Source organism: Odontesthes bonariensis, chromosome 3 (genome assembly GCF_027942865.1).
Source record: "Odontesthes bonariensis isolate fOdoBon6 chromosome 3, fOdoBon6.hap1, whole genome shotgun sequence".
Classification (NCBI taxonomy): Eukaryota; Metazoa; Chordata; class Actinopteri; order Atheriniformes; family Atherinopsidae; genus Odontesthes; species Odontesthes bonariensis.
In genome coordinates, this window is record NC_134508.1 from 9,638,754 (window position 1) to 9,659,266 (window position 20,513).

Consider the following 20,513-nt stretch of genomic DNA (forward strand, 5'->3'; position numbering starts at 1 on the left):
GCTCAGATGAGCTAACTGCCCACCCACACATGCCATTCTGGTCACACCTCTGCTGGACACTAACTGAACATGTTGGCTCATATTTTTAATTACGATCTCGACAGACACAAAATAGGCATTCATTCGAAAATTAACGCAAATATTGAAAAGCCTTACTGCAGATTTTTGTTGTTCTTTTTTTTTTTTTTTGCATAGATATAACTGACTTTTCCTTTCTGAGGCAGCAAAAACATGATCCATTCGTCATCCACTTGCTCCATGAAAGCAGATATGTTTGATGGACACCAGATGGCAGTGTTGCTCCGATTTGAGGCTCCGGTGCATTGAAGCTACACCATCTTTAGTGGAGGAGGACTTTTCTTATTCTACACTTCTGGCTTTTCAAAAAATGTTGATTAAAAGGTACCATCAGTAAAATCTTAGTAACAAAAAAAAGAGAAAGCACTCAAAACAAAACACTTGAGTCACCCCTCCTTTCTTTGTATTTTGCTTCCAAGCAGCCAGACCCTCTTGTAATCTTTTAAATTGGTATTCACCAATAGTCCTTCAGGCTTTTTGAGGGTCTTTCAAAGTTTTTCTTTGGACTTTGGCTGCTTTTTCATTAATCTTCAGCACAGTCCTTGGATGAACCAGTGTTGTGTCCACACACAACAGACAGCTCAGCAAAGAGAAAATGTATAGTTGTGTCTTCAGCCACTTGGTTACTGGCAGGTTGTTGCAAAGAGACATCATTTTTTGCCATTCCTTTTATTGCATGTATGAAAAATACCAAAGAAAACAATGTTGTGCAGACATGAAATAGCATTTTTGCACCAACAAGGTGATTACCTAAAGAGCCATTAACCGAAAACTTTGAGTATCTCAGCATGGCGGGCTGCCAAGAAGCCGTTCTTAAGGAAGGGAAACAGGGAGAAAAGGCTGAGCTGTGCCAAAGGACACAAGAAGTGGGCTGAAAATCAGTGGCAGCAGGTCTGATGGAGGGATGAATCCTCCCCAGAGCCCGGAGCTCAACATTACTGAAGCAGTGTGGGATCATGTTGGCAGAGAACGGAACAAAAGGCAGCCCACATCCAAAGAAGAGCTTTGGGATGTCCTTCAAGAAGCCTGGAGAACTATTCCTGAAGACTCCTTAAAGAAAGGACAGAAAGCTTGTCTGAGAGGGTTCAGGCTGTGTTGGAGAATAAAGGAGCTCAGAGCAAATATCGACTTTCAAGCTTGTTAGAACAGTACAAACTTTTAAATAATGTTTTCCCATGTGTGTTTGTTCATGTTTCAACAAATTGCTGCACCTATTTTCTATTTTCCTGGCTACATATATTGAAATGAGGGGGGAAATTGAGACTTACTGGTCATTACTGATGCATAAACAGTACTGTAGGCGACAACCGCGTATCCCACACTACAGGATGATGCGGTTTGTTCTGTACAGTTATGATCTGTGGTAGCAAGTACTGCAGCTTCAAAGCAAATGGTAAGGATTTAAAAAGTATTGTACTCCTTCCCATTCATTTTTTCGAACAATGTGTGGCGTTTTGTTATGTATTAGCACTTTATGTGATTGAATTATTATTATTTTTTAAAATTCCTCTTTTTCTTTCTTTTGTATGTACAAATAGTTACATACATTTTCTTTTTTTATACGTGTTAAATAAAAAATCTATCATTCAAAAAAAAAAAAAGTACCTAGTTCCATTCGTGGAACAAAAAGCAGAAAGGAATATGAAGCGAAGAGGTCTGAGCTTCACTTAAATGTACTTTGTAACTGTTCATTCCCTTAACTTCTATCGTCAGAAATCAAAATAAAACTAAATTGGACGACCTTTATTGAAATCCAGGCCTTTTGAGTCATTCCTCTGCGGCGGTGGACTCTTCTGACTCTGAACCCGATGACCCTCTCAGTCCTGAGAGCTTCACAGTCACAGAAATGAGCATCTTCCTCTGAGCTCTCTGGGTTTCATAACCATGACTTACTTTAATGTTCATGTGCAGGAAACGGTAACGCAGGCCACATAGCATCAGTGATCCGTTTGGCTTCAGCCTTTTTTCTCTGGGCTGCAAATGAAATCTACTTCCTCTTTACCTTTTCCAGCTACAAACAGGTCACCCCCTGCTCTCTGTGGGCTGCCCGTTTTTCTTTATTTGTACGGATGATCTTCACAAACGGTTCTGGCTGTCATACCAGAGTTGTTGCGAGGGGACCCGTCTCTTTATTTAGGCCGTCATGTTGTGCTTGTTGCCGATAGTTACATAAGGCGGCACCATGTTAGGAGACGGCATGATGCTCAGTGGTGACGTTTGCTCTGGGCTTCCACTGATTATACGTTACACCACTGGAACACCATTGTGGCTTTTGTGTTCAAGGATAAAAGAACACCTGTGATATTGTAATATTTGTCCATTGTTGGTGGATTTTCTTGCATTAGTATGTTTTTTTTTTTTTTTTTTAAATTAGAGGCAACTGTTTGCTGACATGCAACTGAGTTGCAGTGACGTAAAATACTGGAAACAGGGCTTCGTCATTAAAAATAGGATCTATGACATCATTTACAGTATGATCCAAAGCCTATTTTGGGAACAGTCACGCTTACACTTGGCTTGAAACTGTAAAACATATGTCGAGCGTGTGTTGGCCGTGGCCCTCAGCCACCTGCGGGACACCCCCGGAAGTTAGGATATCCTTTTACCTCCCACGCACCTCCACAGGTTCTGGATCGGACCTGCGCCACCATCAGCCACTAGCTGCTGGTTTGGTTACTCCAGACACTGCGTCGTCCTGCAGTTTAAACTGGAGCTGCCATCTGTTCCAGCACCCACAGGCCTGATGGAGACGTTACCAAACCAGGGCTGGTTTCCCTTTTTTTCTACATTTTAATATCAGATAAGAGGCTTTTCAGTGAGTTTGTGCACCTCCATCGCCTCTCGCTTTAATGCGTTTGATGAATCACTTCTGGGAGATGTCACGTCACAGAAACACAACGACGTTCTCCCGTTATCCTCGTTGCGCTTCAGGCTCCCAACTGGACAAACGCAGTCAGGCCAACTTCTTTTCAGGTGGGAATTTACCCCAACTAAGCCGCTTAGTGGCCAGCAGTAACGCAGCGCCATCAGAAACGGGTCACTGCCTGCAAACTGCTGCTCGTCTGATGTAACGAGGTGAGCTTTACGGTCATTTGCTTCCTTAACCACAACAATGACCGAGGTGAATCTGAAGGGATTATAACCCGGTGTAGTCAGCGTCATTATCATAATCCTGATTTTTCTGAGAGGACAAAAAAAATAAAAAATAAACCCACACTTCTGTTATGCTGTGATATTAAAATATGAAATTTGAAACGCATCAACTCGCGCCACACACAAAACAAACGAGGTCTGTTAGGAATCAAAAAGCTGTATTGTGCAGACAATAAATAGTGCTTACAAAGGGATTTCTGTTCAAGAACATTTACACCGTCGATATGAAATTCATCAGCTGAATCAGTGAGACTCAGACACAGCTCGGGGGTGTGACTACTGACAGCGGAGCAGGACTGGGTCACATGCACGCCTGCCCCCCACAGCGGCGTCGAAAAGGAAGTCTTTCAAAAGAGTCTGTTTACAAAAAGAAGTCTCTGCTCGTCTGCGGCGCATCCAGGACCTCTGTCCTTCCTGCTCCTCTGACAAGGTGTAGTGAAGGTTAAGCAGATGCTCCTCTGAGCAGAAGTGGAGCTCGCTGCATGCAGCCTCTTCTACCGGCAGATCCATTCCTAGAGACATAGCCTCCAAGGTTCGCTGGACCCAAATATCAGGACACCCCACTGACTGTGGGCCATGGCGCTGGAAGACTCCGTGCAAGGTCTTCACTGACAGAACCAGATTTAGGCAACTCTTCATAGAAGAAACCTTGCTAAGGCCGGTGGAACCTGCAAGGCAGAAAAGAGGGGAACAGTGTGAGCGGGGCTTAAAAGTAGAGCTGGGCGAGTTAACTCGTTATTATTTAACGCCAATTAATATTTTATCACGCATTAACGCAGTTTTTTTTTTAAATTACAGTCATTCAAGGAAACAGACAGTGGAGCGAGGCTTCTACATAAAAACTACAGAAAGATGCTGATGTTAAAAGTGTGTTTGCACAACAAATGTTATGGCACTTTCATTCATATGGCAGCACATTTAAAATAAAACTAAATGCTAAAAGCTATACACTACTTTTGGATTAATTTTAGGATTTTGCATACAAATGCGATTAATCGTGATTAATCAGGGAAATCATGTGATTAATTAGATTAAACATTTTAACCGTTGCCCAGCCTTACTTAAAAGCTTTGCATCGAATGGTTTCAACAGTCGGGACTTCTATTATTAGCTCAGTGGATAGTGCTCCTTAAAAAAAACGGGGCCTTGTGTAAGCACTACTATTGCTCATTCAGTTTTTTTTTCCTCGACATAAGCGAAACGTAAGCTAAATATTGCGAGGACATTCATTATCGGGGGGAGATGCTGCAAAATGGCACAACTTTTTCATCCCACGGGGCCTGCGTGCAGCTAAATTTAGGCTCTGCTCTGCAGGGTGTGCACTCATCCCTGTCAAACCGTTGTGGAAACTACTTTAGTCTTTGCACAATGTCACAGCGACCCTCCGAAACATCGCCATCCGACAGCAAAGGCAACGGTAAGAGACACAAGTCGAAACTGACCTCGTCAGATGCTTGCTGGAAGAGTGAACTTCCATCTCGTTGCTCTTGAACTCGTTCAGCTCCTTCCTGATCGCCGCCTGCGGAGCATAAAAAGAAAAGGCGTCAGCCCAGGTGCGCCTCACACACCAGAGGATGGAGAAGCATGTGCTGTTCAGGTGTGGTTTATGGAAGCGTAGCTGGGGGAGGGAGAATGAACCAAACCTAATGCAATTTAACAGCTCTTTTGTCACACTGGATGAAAAGCGCTCGGGATGATGGGGACCAATGTTCTCTCTAGTTTTTCATGTGTCTGGGCATACACACAAGCTCCCTGAGCACACTGAGCACCACTGTGAGCAACATCAGATGTGCACGCTGTGGCCACACACCTGCATCACACCTGTTCAAAACCTTGGATCATAGCCAGTTACATGGCTTATTTAAAAGAATCAAATCACAGCAGCAATTTCCATTAGTTTACTTTGAATATAAGCAAAAATCTTGTTGTTCATGAGATGTATAGTATGTTATATGTGAGAGTCATGCTTGCAGCCTGCATGTTTTTCTCACTCCAAAAAGAAAAAAATCTCACCCAGTTTCACCGCTACTCAGACAGCCATTCCATCCTAAAAGAACCGCATTTCTTTTTTGCTTTGGCTTGGTGAGAGGATGTGTCGCTGGCGCTGCCCGTTCGTTTCGCCATGATAAGGGGTTGCGTCTCACTGTTGTTAGCTAGCTAACCTGCACGGCGCGTATGGGCACATATGAAAGCACTACCAATGCTCTGATTGGCTGCACAGCGTAAGTAAACCGTATCGTATCATTGGCTGAACACCTGTCACTCACTGCGTTACATTGAAAAATGGTACAGAAAAACACATTATTAGATTAGGTCTAGTATTAGATATGAATTAATACGTTTATGGTGAATTTTATTTTATGCGCAGGCGCGCAGCTTATAGGGAACATTGATGGGGACTATCATTTGTTCAGTTTGTCTTAGCTTATTTGGCCAAAAATGGACACTTTCCCAATGAGGTTCTTGACACAAAAAATAAGTTTTTCTTCTTAATTTAAATCTCGTGGGATGAAAAGCATTTTTCCGGGAATGCGACACAGTTTTTTCCAAGGTTTTATCGTCAGATCTAATTTGAAAAGCAGGTGTCCCCCCTGCAGAAACAGGAGAGGGGGGGCGCGGTCGGGTACCTTGTCAGCAGCCGACAGCCGGGTCCAGGGCTTGTCAGCGCGCCTGTCGTAGTCCTGAGCTTTGGCCACTTCCACGTAGTCGCTGAAACGAATCAGGATCTTCCTGTCCCGCAGCTCATCCACCGTCGGCCGCTGGTTGAGCTGGAAAAGTCAAGGCAGCCGTCAGATTATCGATGCACTTACAGAGACCGGCGATATAAGGCAAAAAAAAAAATCAATCAAAAAAATCAAAAGACAACAGCGGGTGGAGTCGTTAAGCCTGTTTTGACTAGTCAAACGTGAGATTAAACTGATTCTTTTCTCTCCAAAGCGCCGCCTACCTTTCTGTTGAGCCGCTGCTTGATTTCCCTCCTCTCCTCCTGCTCAGTCTGGTCGTTTCTCTCTGTCGACACAAGGAAAGATGAATAATTTAACCCAAAAAAAGAAATAAGCAAGTCAAAATGATCTCAGACATTCCATCAGATTATAGCCGTTTATCCTGGTTATCAGCGAAGCGCGTCGTCATCAGTACTTCTACGACAGCAGTGATGCGCTCAGAGACACAGAGGGATCAGAGCACTGATCTGATCAGGGATTTGTTTCTTCTTTCAAACCTCTTAATATTTATCCAAAAATATTTGGTGACCTACTTTTGGCAGATTAAACCCAACTCTTCTATTCAGTAGAATTGGTTGTTTTGGTGCTACATGAAAGCATGGCGAGGGTTGTGATTCAGGCTGTGTGTCCTTGCAGGCAAATGAGTCAAATTCAGCTTGAGCATGTGTTGCTATGGAGGAGGAGGAGGACAGCTGCTGGGAGCTCACAGGTGGCCCGACTCCATCAGAACACAAATAAAGGTGGGACTCCTCACACAGTCGTCTCCTGATTGTTCTGCTCTGTGCGGTCAGGACTCCTGCAGAGCTAAGACTGGGCTGCAGATCATCCAATATGAGGCCGCCAGAGCCGTTCTACAGCAATCTGACCCCTTATTACTGGGACCCTATTGTACCAAACAGCACATCATCATATATCCACCAGCTCCATTAAAAAAAAAGAAGCAGAAGTTAACTTTTAGTGTAAGTTGACGCATACTTACTTCACTGGTCACTTTATATTTTTAAACTGTTTTTTTTTTTTAATTCTTAGATTGTTTTTTTAAAGTGTTTATAATTGTATAAACATTTTTATTGCTTTATTATGTCTGCTACTGGATGCTTGAATTTCCTTCGGGATCAATAAAGTATCTATCTATCTATCTAATGACTCGAAATAGGCCGACAAAACACAATTTTTTTACAATAAATGGCATTAAATTTGCGTCCTATTTTTAAACTTTCACAGAGCTCATAATGAAACTGTCTAAATAAAGTCTTATTGTATATATTTTAAAAAAATAGATAAATGTATCCGTTTATGCTGATTAAGCGCAGCTAACTCTTCAACTTATGATAACAATGGCGTCATTTTCGGCTTGTAAACATTTTCTCAAAGTGGCAGCTTGTTTTCAGAGCTCCGGGCACTTTGGCCGGAGCTTTATCCACGTTTCCACTACTCACGCTTCAGTATGTTGCGGCTCTCCAGCTCCTCCACCGCCGGCCGCTGGCTCAGTCTCCTGCGGAAGAACACCAGAATTACGTTCTGAACCATGTTGGCTGCCCCGCAGCCTCCGCGGACCGCTCCAAAAAGTCTTTCGGTCTATTTTTTTCCTCCTCCTTCCGCTACTAGCACTTAGCGAGCCGCTGCCCCGAGCACCAAGATCCACCGCACATCCAAAAGGCAAACACCGCGTCCCACCTCGACTCCAGAGGGTGGCTTCTTTTAGAACATTTTAGGCTCCACATCGGGGAAAAAAAATAGTCCGGCTGCGCGTCGTACCGCACGCGGCAGAAACTAAGTTCGGTGAGAGGCGGAAGACGCGGACGCGGCTAAATATCCGGAGCTGTGTGGAGGATGCGGAGCGCTGAGTGGACTGACTGATGTAGCATCGCCACATTCTCAAATACTAATGGGAAGGGGTGGGTCTGAGGAGGAGATTCCCCACGCACGCGCACACACAACACGCGCACACACAACACGTACAGACCTGCTGCAACGGAGGGAGCAGATTGTCTGTTATTGCTGTATTGTTCCAACTTTTTCGGAGAAATAGCGGGGAAAGAGGAAAACACGTGTCCCTCCAACTCAATCCCAACAGCACAAACTTGCATATCCAACGTTTTTATGAGTATTTAGCCCAACAAATCATGGAGCAACACACCAAGAGGCAACCCAAACACCATCGCAGTCTATTTCATGCCTCTTCTGTCTGCATGATTGAGTTTTTTTACTCTGATTCCATGAGTATTTAAAATTCTTTGCAGTTTAGAACCTTAGTTTTGTTTGCTTCTTAAAGTAGGAGTTAGTTAGTGAATAACTGAGCGGATTAACTCGTTGCATGTAGCATGCGGTTAAGTGAGCACACACACTCAGCCCTTCATCGCCTTTGTAAAGCGCCTGCAAAAACCAAATTTAGCCGTGGTCACTCCTCAGCATTCCACATCTCCTGAATTTCAGGATTCCTCACATGGCTTTATTCCAACATAAACAGTTGTCAATGCTGGGCCGGATCCCAAAGGTGGAAAACTTTTACCAACACAGAAAATTACACTGATCGGATTCAGACATGACTCAATGCTCAGATTGATCACTAAAACAGGAACTACATACACATTTTTGGTGGATAAAAGTTTAATAATGATCAAACCGCAGACGCTTTTCAATCTTAAACTAGAGTTTGTGTTCTCACAGAAAAAGATAGAAACGGAAATGTCTCGTTAGCAGATCCACATCTCATTACGTGGGTTATATTCGAGTCATTCTGCAGAAGAAATGAGCCAAAGCGGCCTTTTTAAAGCTGCTTTTCTCTGAGCAGCATTCACGTCTCAGCCTCTGCTCTTTGCATCTCTCGTGGGAGACTTGAGATGCTGTTCGGCTGCCTGAGGGGATAAAAGAAAAGTAGATCTACTGAGCAGTTTGCCTCCAGACCACTCACAACACTCACAAACTCTCTCTTTGAGCAAAAGGAGGTTAGATAAAGGGAACCCGGTCACGACTAGCGTGGCAAAAAGGAACAACTGTCCTAATCCAGCCGAGGAGAGACGGATCACAACACATTCACACTAACTGCTGTGGGGACGGACACACACCGTCCATTAATCAGGAACACGGTGTCTTCTTCAGAGAAAGATCGCCCTCTTCTCTCACAATACTGAAGTGGACAGATAGTTTTTTTTTTTATTTGTTTTTTTAAATCTGGCAAAAATGATCCCTGTGGTACCTCCTGTCCCCTCGAGCTGCTCTCCCAAAGTCACATTAGGGATAAATAAGACACAGACTTCAACTTCCAGACAGACGGGTGTTAATAATCACAAATAACTGGTGTTTTGCATCAACAGTTTTTTTTATGTTTGAAGCCTTCAAGCATTTTTGTGACTACATTTAAAAAGGCAGTTTTGCACCATCACAGCACTGTTGGAGTTTTATATTTTCACCGGCACACCGGGGGGGGGGCACACCCACCAGACAAAAGAAGTGCATTCGTCTATGAATATCCAAATGCACCTTTATCTTTAACTTTAGTCCTACTGCGTTGCAACATTCCTTTCTTAATGAAGCTCACAGTTCCCGTCTACGTGCGCATCTGAAAAAAAGGATCACGATGCTGCTAGCGTGAACCGTAACTCGAGTAGAAACAGGCGGGCTGGTCGGACCGGGTGCTGTCACGTGTCCCCGGGCGCTCCGATCACAAGTGGGCGGCGTGTTCACACCTGGTGTTTAAATTTCCCCCCACGTGTGTGTCTCAGAGTGAGCTGCTCTGTTGCAGATAAACAGCAACATCACACTGTCGGCCCTCAGCAACGGGACATCAGCAGGTCGGACTGACGGGTGCGTAAAAACCATTAATGCAGTCAGTGGCATGAACTGGATCATTATGCAGGCGCATTTCAGATCTGCCCGAGTCTTTCTAATGGAGGTTTTTTAAGCTCGGTTATGTAACGGACGCGGGATGAGAGACGCAGAAGGAGCATAAAACGAATTGAATTGTGATGTTGTAGAGCGACAGACACACAAAGGGAAGCTTTTAAACTCTGCAGTTTCCATTTTAAACCGGTCTATTAGCAAAAAGGCTGAAAGATGGCAAAACACAACAGTTATGTTAAAGTAAAAAAAATCTGCTTACCACCTGTAACGTGCAGCATATCAACAGGTTCTGTATGCCTCTTGATGTGCATTTTCCCTTAAGCTTCAGTCCTGCTTTGTGTTCGCTAAAATCAGCAAAGCTGGCTTCGTTCTTTGTCACCTCATTCATTCACAAAAAGAGCGGCTTGTTTAAATAAAGAGGTATAAACAAAAAGTAACTATAATTACAGCTAAAAGCAACAATGTGGCTGCATTAATGCCATCCCGGCTGCTTTTACATGGGAGCAAACATACTGAAACTGGCTCATTTTGAGCAGGTACACCTGCTATAAGAACCCAACTTTCTCCCAATGCCAACAGTAGCGCGTTCACAGCCAGCGAGAGCCTCCATGTGAGACTTTTTTGGACGGGAAACGTGTCTCTGCAAAGAAAAAAGCGGAGCTGTGTCCACTACTGTAGCCCCAGGAGAAGCGTAGTCAGTGGAAAATCAGTGTTTAACTTTTTTTTTAAACTGTTTGTAGGAGCTATTTGTAAAGTTTTTTTTTGTTTTTTGGTTCTAGCTGTAAATTTAATTGGCTAATTATGAGTAACTTTATTTTATTAATTTCAGTGCTTTATTTAGATTAGATTTTTTGCCAATATTCGTTGTTAGTTATTTGTTTAGAATATTTTTGGTAATTGGGTCACACTGGGCACCTGGAGTACCAGCATGCACCTGGGTGGGCCAATGGTTTGTTTTTTTTTACCAGGGAAAAGAAGAGAACAGCAGGTTTTCTTTGCTCTTTTGTTTGTTTTATTGTTTGGAAATAAATTATCAGAAAACGCAAGAATTCAGTTTGGACATTCATCTTCTTTTGCCTGCGTTAAACCACATCCCCCATGGTGCATCAGTGGCCTTTTGATTTTGTTTTGGTTTAAGTTTAATTTGGATTTTTATGGACAAATGGCCACTACACTGTTACTTGCATGTAGTCAAGTGGTCTTTTAGTGTGGCTTAGGACACGTATGCGTTTCAAGATGTCACAATAACCAGGCCATAAGTGCCTCAGATCAGACCTGAATGTGCTAATAACCTGTCATTATGATTGTCATGATTATATACCTGCATTTAAGTTCCAACAGTCGAGCTTCAGCTAGGATGAGGACAAAATAATGGAAACCTTTTCTAAGCTGCAAACATTTGGTCCACAGCCATCCCAAGTACTGACAGGGCAGATGGGATCTAAAATAATCCTGTCCTGTGATGGCTTCAGCTGTGGCTGGGACTACTCAGGGTTTAAAAACAAGACCACAGACACACCAATACTGGAAGCTGAGGCGAGTCAGTGGCTGTGTTCGAAACCGCATACTTCTCCTAATTCTCATACTGACTTTTTTTCCCGGATACATACTAGATTCGCCGAAATGTTGGGTATGCATCATGAGGTTACTACTCATACTCAAACTACCCAAGATGCAACGTAACGTGACGTCGCCGATCGTCATTTCCTGTCAAAACTGCAGTTCCAAGCTAGCTACAACGAGGGTAGGTTCACTTCCTGTTTTCAAAACAAAAGCACCAATTGTATCGTAATGGCTTTCCCTATGATAAAAGGCAACGGGTATTTTATTTTGTGAAAATAACCTGAAGTGCGTTGCTCACTACGGCTAGCTTTAGTAGCGCCGAATTTGTGGGAACAAAATTGTAAATAGCCGGTATTTTGTCAGATTTTCAACACGTTGGGGATCTAAACGACTACTTTCTCGCCTTTCTCAAATGTTGCTAAAGTTTACAGAGTTTAGAGCTTAAGTGAAATCAGCTTCAGGCCGGCTGATTTCGGCTCGGGCAGGAGCGAAATGCATTGTGGGTAAACACTCTGCATACTGTCTGATCGATGAGTATGCCGTTTGGAAGTATGTAGTATGTAGTATGTAGTAAGTAGTAAGTAGTATGTAGTATGTAGTAAGTAGTATGTAGTATGTAGTAAGTAGTATGTAGTAAGTAGTATGTAGTATGTAGTAAGTAGTATGTAGTAAGTAGTAAGTAGTATGTAGTATGTAGTAAGTAGTATGTAGTATGTAGTATGTAGTAAGTAGTAAGTAGTATGTAGTAAGTAGTATGTAGTATGTAGTAAGTAGTAAGTAGTATGTAGTAAGTAGTAAGTAGTAAGTAGTATGTAGTATGTAGTATGTAGTATGTAGTATGTAGTAAGTAGTAAGTAGTAAGTAGTATGTAGTATGTAGTATGTAGTATGCGGTTTCGAACACAGCCAGTGTGTTAAATGGAGCAAAGCTATGGTGTGATCTGTGGTCTTCAGCCTTCAGCAGAAAACATTTCAGGTCAATAACACTTGCCTCAGTTCACAGAGGCAATCACATCAGCATCTGCCAGAAAAGCCCAATGAGATGTACGTAGCATTTGGAACTACAGCTGCTCTGCATTAAAAGTGGAATTAAAATGCAAGTGGCATAAAAGCAAAAGTGAGTCAGCTTATTTCTTTTTTTTGCCAAACAACCCCAAGCGGGCCCTTTAGTCACAGCCTCCTGCAGGGATCCAAAGTTCCTCGTTTGTTGGAGAACTCGCCAGCACGTCAAAGCAATGAGTCGCCTGCGAGAGCAGGGGCTGATGGGAATGTCAGCCCGTAAAAAAGTGGAAGACAATAGGATGAGTCAGACGCCACGGCCAAGCGGAGGCCGGTTGGAACCCACTGAGGTGTGTCCTAATCTCTCGCTCCTTCTTCCCCTCGGTGACGGAGCGTGAGGAGGCAGCAGCGCTACGGTTGGATGTGGAGTCTGAGTGAGTCCAAGGGGGGGTTGGGAATAATTCAAGGAACCATCTTTAGAATAGCCAACCAGAAGCTCAGTATTTACGTAACTCAGTTGTGATTCTGGGCTTTGTTTTGTTGACCCGAATGTCTCCCTGACTAGGTCATACGAATATGAAAGAGAATGCCGGTTGGCCACACATATCCAGCATCGCCAAGTTAAAAAAGGTGGTGTTGGTAGGGGTGGGCGATATGTATCGTTTGCAAAATTATTGTGAATGTTGTTTTGACGATGAGTAATTTTGCAATATCGAGATATATATATACATTTATTTTTTTCAATCGCCAAAAATCAATAAAGTGCGGCGCCAGTGGTCCTCTGCCCTTACCACGGCGCCGCGCCGCGCCGCAAACCTTAAAAAAGTAGCTCTACTGTGACTGTTTTCGCGTGAATAGTCTTGGGCCAGACCCGCCACGCCGGCCTGCAACGCACGCAGTAGGAGAAAATGCAAGCAGAGGAAGCAGCAGCATCCGACCCTGAAGCTGCTGGGCCATCCACCACTTCAGGGTCAGACGATTGAGTGCCAAGACGGGGGTCTACCTCTCTAGTCTGGAGATGGTTTGGGTTCGAAAAGAATGACGTTGTTCAGGACAATGTAATCTGCAAAATATGCCGAAAATCCGTTACAGTCAAACAAAGCTCAACAACGAATCTCTTCCACCACCTGCGCTACAACCACAGTAAGGAATATGAAGAATTTGAAAAACTCCCGAGACTCTCAACAAAAAACAAGTACCGGTAGGCCTAAACCACAAGGTTCCCAACAAACGCTGGCAGAATCATTCGGCTAAAGGGTACCGTATGAGAGGAGGAGTAAGCGATGGCAGGACATAACCTCTTCTTTTAGATGTGTGGATTCATGTTTACAAGAATTTTATTTATTTTTGTTGAAGTTGTTTAAGAGAATAAATGTCCTTTCCTTGAATACTTGTGTCACTGCAATTATTCTTTTAGTCATTTTATTGTGATCTTAACGCAAGTTTTAATTTATTTATTTTTTTTTTTGGAAAATATCGTCAAAGTATCGTTATCGGGAAAATCCTAAAAAATATCGAGATATTTTTTTTTGCCCATATCGCCCACCCCTAGGTGTTGGTATATCGACGGGATTGCAGCCGACTTGTAAAACTCCTCTTCAATGGTTCACTGTGCTATTGACAAACAGCGCATGGGGCACATTCAAAGACTCTTACATAAAAGCATGAATCAATTATTCATCCATCTAGCCAGCTGTTTGTCTCTAAGCTTTTTGCCCTTTGCAGCAGGTCCACAGATCCAGTTAGAGATCAAGTCTGGGTCTTCAAACACCCACTGGGAACACAGTGTTTGAGGCGCCTTAAAATAGCACGGACCAACCTCCGACACTACGGGGGACTTTACCTTATTGGCTCGGCTGTCAACTTGCCGCGGAGAAGAAAACACGAAAAAAGCAATTTGCATAAGTCTTCACTTCACACAATGCAGACACCTCAGGCGGCTCTAAGACGTCCCAATACTTTAAAACTAAAATGACCCTCCCACAATGTATTACATTGTATCGGCCTCATAGTTGGAAGAAAACTTCCATTGCAAGCCAAAATATGTTTACTGGGAATATACTCAGAGAACTTTAGCAGCAGTCACTGCTCATTGACTTTGGACACAGTATGGACACACCTTCTATTGGAATGTGGACAAAAGATCTGATGTCCTGTCTCGCTTTGGAAAGACTAACAAATATTGTAAAAGAAAATGAATTTTGCTCACTTATATGGACTTTCTGGAAACTCACAACCTTGAATTGTGATTAACTGTACAAGTTCTGCAATTTGTGCACTGCTGTGACCCTATTGGAATGTAATTTTGTTTTATTAATTATTATTTATCTACATTGGTATCATTTTTTTTGTTTTATTCTATGTTTATTTATTTTTATTCCATTTTATTTATTTATTTTTATTATTATTGCCAGATAGGGATATAATGTTCATGTTTAAATCAATGAAAAATCATAAAAATATGTTTAGAAAAAAAAAAGACCCTCCCACACCAGAAAAGCTCCAACTGTGTGTATATTGCAAGTTTTCTGAAAAGCTTGACACAATTGTCATTGTTGAATAAAGCCTGGACTTCTCAGCCTCTGAAGCAGATGGAAATATAAATCTGTTGGCAGCTTATACTTCTTTCCTTATCCTTGTGTTAATCAAAAGAAAAAGAAAAATGTGCGAATTGAAAACGATAACGTGTAAAACAAGAGCAACACACACACGTACACGTTGTTAACCAGCATGCTATTCCCTCTGCAGAAGTTACCTGTGGCATGTAAAGTAGGAGGGGAAATTAACAAATGAATGTTTGCAAATGAACCGTAAAGCCCGATGTTGCCGATGTGCACAGAAACTGCATTTTAACATGCGGCTGCTTTAATGTAGATGAAGTCCGACAGTCATTTAACAGCTTCCTTGATGGCTATGCGGCGTTTACATTCAGGATCAGGCGTGCTGTTAACACGCTCTTTAGCATTTACACCATGTTTACTGTTGAACGTGCTGACCTTTTGTAATTATGACAAAGCATGTGGTTCAGGTGAGGCTCACAGGAAAGCCCATTTGCATTCATAAACCACAGCAAATACCATTTAAAATTTTGAAATGATCATTATTCTGGATGAAAAGTCAAAAGAATCACAGTTTTTTACACTTTTTCTTGAGGGGACCATGGATACGTGTATTAGTCTTATGGGAGTCAATTTAATAGTTGAGTAAATATTTGACTAAAAACAACGAATGTTGTCCTGACTTTTCCTCAGGGGGGCTCGGCAACGTTTTCAGGAGTCGCAGTATGGGGACAATGAATGTCCAGAGAAATTAAACGTCAATCCATCCTGTAGATGTGGACAAAAATCATCTTGATACGTGACATGGACATCCACCCCACAAAATGTCAATACATTACGCTAAAAAAGTCAAATGTCCACTGACTGGTCACTTTACAGAGGAGAAGACAAACATTTACCGAAGTAGGATTTTTCTTACGGGGGGTATCAACAACGTACGTTAGAACAGGACATTGATTCTTATCAAAGTAAGAACACTTTTACAGTTGACAAGAAAACCAGAAACAATTTGGGATGCATACAAGACCCAGACTAGGACAAAAAAAGTCCGTACCATACCAAAAGGGTTTAATGGTGTGTGTGTATTTATTGTTTAATGGATGACGTTCAGTTCAGCATGGCCTGTAAATCAAAGAATCAGCACGACTAGACTTAAAGACTAGACTTTCTGTCTACTTATCTGCTCTCGTCCTGTTGTTCGTATCCAGTGACCATTCCTAAAAATGTTTTAAAACAAGATGGCTGCTCCCTCAGCGCAAACAAAATGAGAGAAAGGCGTTTTTTTACGTGCGTCTTTGTCGCCGACATCATGATTCAGGCATGCTTTTGAGTATTTTACTATGCAAAAATACATGAAAAAAACCACATTTCATTTCTTATTTTTCTTTGTAGTACTGATATTAGACTGTACTGTGAATCCATAACTGAGGTTCATGCCCAAGTTACACCCTTACCGTACAGTTACCATCTATTTATAGGCAAAAAAACAAAACAAAGGAGCACGTATGTCATGGGTCATGTCTGTGATCACTGCTGAGCTAACCCTGATTTGGCAGTGGGTTGGAAAGCGGGGGAAAACAAACAATGCTCTGAGTGGGCACAGACGCTTTAAGACTTCTGACATTTCAATCAGAGGGTACTAGCGGCTAGATCCCCCGAATAAAAAACACAAAAAAAACATTGTGGAACATTAATTACTACCTGCGCAAAGAGGGTGGTGGATACTAGTGACAACGTGTAATTTGAGGATTTTTGCTTCATGCCATATATGTGCAGGCTGTGTCATCCGGTGCTTACGCGTCTCCAACTGTTTCACAATATCAGCCAACGCCAGCCATGAAACTGGAATGATGCCCGACTGTGACGCCGCTCACTGTAAAAGGCACCAGCAGCAACCCGAGAGACATCCTGAGAGAGGCGCTACTCTTATGAAACCATTAAGATAAAAAAAACAAAAAAAACAACAACCATCATGCGTTAGATATTAGACATATGGAGCGGTGTAATCTTTTAAAATGTATTTTGAAGTGTAGGTCTTTCAAAGTTTTTCTTATTTGGACAAGGGCTGCTTTTTCATATTCCATATTCAGAGGAATCCGCTTCTTATTTATTAAGCCACTGAGCACTAACCTATGGATCATTCAAACATGATGCACCTAACTCAAGGGATGAACAAGTTTTGAGTCTATAACTTAGCAAAGAACCAATTCTAAATGCTCTCTTTAGGTACTTTGTCCTCCAGCCAAAGTACATAATTTGTTCATATTTCTTTAGTCGCACTTACGACTACAAACATAAGATAGTCATTTTGCACCAACAAGTGTTTAACAAGCAACTTTAAATGAAAAACTCAATTTTGTTATGACGGGATATTTCATGTGTTATTACTCCTGTAGAGCTGTAAGATCCTCTCTTTAGCCTTTTACCAACTAATTTTTCCCCTCATATCATTTTATGGAATATATACAATAACATCCATCAGCATGCAGCTTCTATAAGCATGTTAGAGCAGATTTTTTCTGTCTCTGAAGTTAGTACTTTGGACTAAAGTGCTGGGGGTCACGATAGCATAATCAGCAGAATAATATGCTCCAGATAACAGAACCAGTGTCTTACACAAGTCAAACAAAAACAAGAAACCAGCAGCTAGGCTACAAGAAAACAAACAAACAAAAAAAAGAAATTTCACACTTATTCACACGTGAGTGGTAAAGAATTAGAACATGAGCAGCTGCCACTTTCCTTTTAGAGGCTAAGGTTGCTTTTCTTGCCCTCAGATGACGGAGACTACAGAACTGTTTTTGTTTTTTTTTGTTTTTCTTGCTACAGCTACACTGTGTATCCTCAGAATTCACTCAGCTTTGTACCCAAAGTAGGCCAAGCCTTTGTTGTATGAGAAAAAAAAGAAAAAAAGAACTACATTCCCTGCTGTTATGAAAGCTGCGCGCTGACATTTCTGATTTCGGAAGCGATGCCTTCCCCTAAGCCGACTTCTTACCTGTGGGAGAGAAAAAAAAAAAAAAAAAAACAGGAGGGAGGGAAACCCTCACCGAGCATGAATTAATATTTCATCCTGGGTGAAAAGGATTATGAAACTGAAAATATTCCCTGCCAGTCACCACCTGACAGCTGTGGTTGCCTGGAAACTGCCACAGTGCTGAATACAGTTTGGAGCAGTAATATTTAAAAGGGTGGTGCTTGATGTAAGGAAATGCATCCTGAAATCGCTTCAGTTTTCACATTAACCTTTCCAATTTTTTTAGAGCATTGTCCAAGTACACTAAAATGATGTTCCACTTAGAGGACTGCAAAAAAAAACCAACCCAAAAAACCAGACAAACTCATAGCTCTGGGATTCCTAAATGCTCACATTGCCGTCTTGCAGTCAGCTTCTGTGTGGCCAATGAGATTCGGAGTTATTTATTGAAGCCGAGGACAGCAGCTGTGGTTAGGTGCTCTATTCTGCTCCACACAGTGAGTTGTGGTGTCAGCAGAAATCAGCCTGTGTGGCACAGATATCCAATTAGTGCTTCCTCTCAGGCTCGGTGGACTGAGAGATACGGAGTAGCTTCCTGTCACATCGCTGCTGTGTGTCCTCCTTCCACTTCCTTTATGATCTTTGTCACATTCAGATGGAGTTTTATCTGTGCAGACATTTCAGTGAAGCAGAAAACGTGTCTAATAATCACTAAATTAGCTTTTTCTACAAATTTGGACATGGATCCTTGAACTTTGTACTCTTGTTAGGGGTCAGAAAACATCATGTGAACTATTTGAGCGATACCTCATTGCCCCGGAAAGACCTTTTATCAGTTCAATCAATTGTAACTTGAAAGCATCCCAACTGGTTTTGGAGCTCACACCAGTTCTGCTGTTGTTTTGTTTAATGCTCGATTGTTGGATTGTTTCAGTCGTTTGGACGAGGGGTCAGTTATGGTGCTGGATTTGTTCTTTGAGCTCTTTTCAAAGATGGTTGGATAATTAAAGGAAGAATTGTGCTTTTGTGATAAATCTGTTGTTTTTATTGCATCAGGTGGAAAGTTTGACTGCGGTTTGCTGACATTAGCAAAGAAAAAAATAAGCAAAGAAAGTTATCATTGGTTATTAATGAATGAATGTGTTCCACCATTATTTTTTTCCCCTCAATATATCTTTTGAGGGGAAAAGTGTGTGTGTGTGTGTGTGTGTGTGCATGAACATGATTATGTGCATGTGCATACAGATTGATGGTCCCACATAATAACCATGCTTAAATATCAGTGTATAGGGCCACAATCCCCCCAGCAATCAGAAGCAGGCCGAGAGGGCCCCCAGACCCAGGCCACCAACAGCCCCCAAGGAGCACAGAACCCGGGAAGCCCACCGTAGGGACAACCACGCATCCACCAAACACTGACTTATCTTAGCCTAATTTAAAAGTTGCCAGCTCCACTTATCTCAGTCCCTTCTCAGTCTTGCAACAACGCTTTCACGTGACACGTAGAAACTAAGAAACGCAGGGAAAAGAAAAGGCATCACTTCTGAACCACACTTAGGAGATTTCTTCTTGGTTATTGGATGCATGATTGCCACCCTCTCACCACTGCACAGAGGGTCAATCAGGCTGCAAAGAAATCTCAGCAGTCTTTGCAGAGTCACATTTATATAACAATGATCTCAGCAGAGCGAACAAACTGAAGATGCCTGCAAAAAAGACAATAAAAGAGATGGAGATATATAAAGCGATGCAGTAAACTGCGGTGAGCTCCTCTGCAGTGGTGTAGGGACAGTTCAATCAGAAGGGGGACGGGGGAGAGAGAATGCTATTTTTCCATCAGCAGGGACTGGGACAGCGGGAGGGGAAGCTCTACAGTGACGTAAACAGGCCATTGATTATGGGAGCTGATGCACCATTCTGCCAGTGGCAGCTAAATTTAGAAAGAGAGGGTTCCCTTCTGCTATCCTGGGCCGCCCTGCTGCTCTGCATTCTGCTGCATAGCGATGCACTAAAGTGATGGAAATCGATGCAATATTCCATGTGTTTGTCAGTGCATAGCAGTGCATGGGCTGAACACAACACAATGTTTGTTAAATATGTCTATAAAAAGGAAAGATTTCAAAAGGTATTTACAATAGTTCCCTATTATGGTATTTAAACTCTTTATATGTTACCTGATATTACTTACACCAGGCTTTATTTTAAGAGAAAAGTGTACATGACTCACTAACTCCCACAAATGGCTTCTCTGTTCTGTTCTGAAAATGTAAAAAAACAAAACAAAAAAGTCTTAGTTTAGGTTTTTTTCCCCGTCTAGTCTTTCTTGAAACCATCAAAGAAAATTATGCCGCATTAAGAGACTCAAGAGAAAGAAACCTCTTTGTTTTATAATATCATATGATTCCCCAAGTAAAATCCCTCAATTATTTAGATATAAAGTGAATAGAGGGGCTCATCTGAAATCAGACTGCGTCTCCACAAGATGAGCCTGTGTATTGCATTTCTAAAGAAAAGAAAAAGTCAACGACAACCTCCAGGTGCATGATGGAAAGAAACACTAATCCACAATCTTACAGCCGTTTGACATGTCAGCGTTCTCAGCAGTATGATCTGTGGCTTC

The 20,513-nt window shown here is 42.2% G+C and overlaps 1 protein-coding gene across 4 annotated transcripts in view; it reads right to left on the reverse strand.

The window, feature by feature from the left end:
* Positions 1-3,391: 3,391 nt before the first annotated feature.
* phactr3b (phosphatase and actin regulator 3b) overlaps positions 3,392-20,513 on the reverse strand; it is a 69,495-nt gene continuing 52,373 nt past the window's right edge. For all 4 annotated transcript variants that reach the window (XM_075460210.1, XM_075460209.1, XM_075460212.1 and 1 more), the window contains exons 9-13: positions 7,394-7,449; positions 6,179-6,240; positions 5,859-5,999; positions 4,674-4,750; positions 3,392-3,899 (exon numbers count right to left, since the gene is read on the reverse strand). In XM_075460210.1, the coding sequence (XP_075316325.1) occupies positions 3,884-3,899; positions 4,674-4,750; positions 5,859-5,999; positions 6,179-6,240; positions 7,394-7,449 (352 nt within the window). In that variant the 3' untranslated portion in view covers positions 3,392-3,883. The remainder of the gene's footprint in view (positions 3,900-4,673; positions 4,751-5,858; positions 6,000-6,178; positions 6,241-7,393; positions 7,450-20,513) is intronic.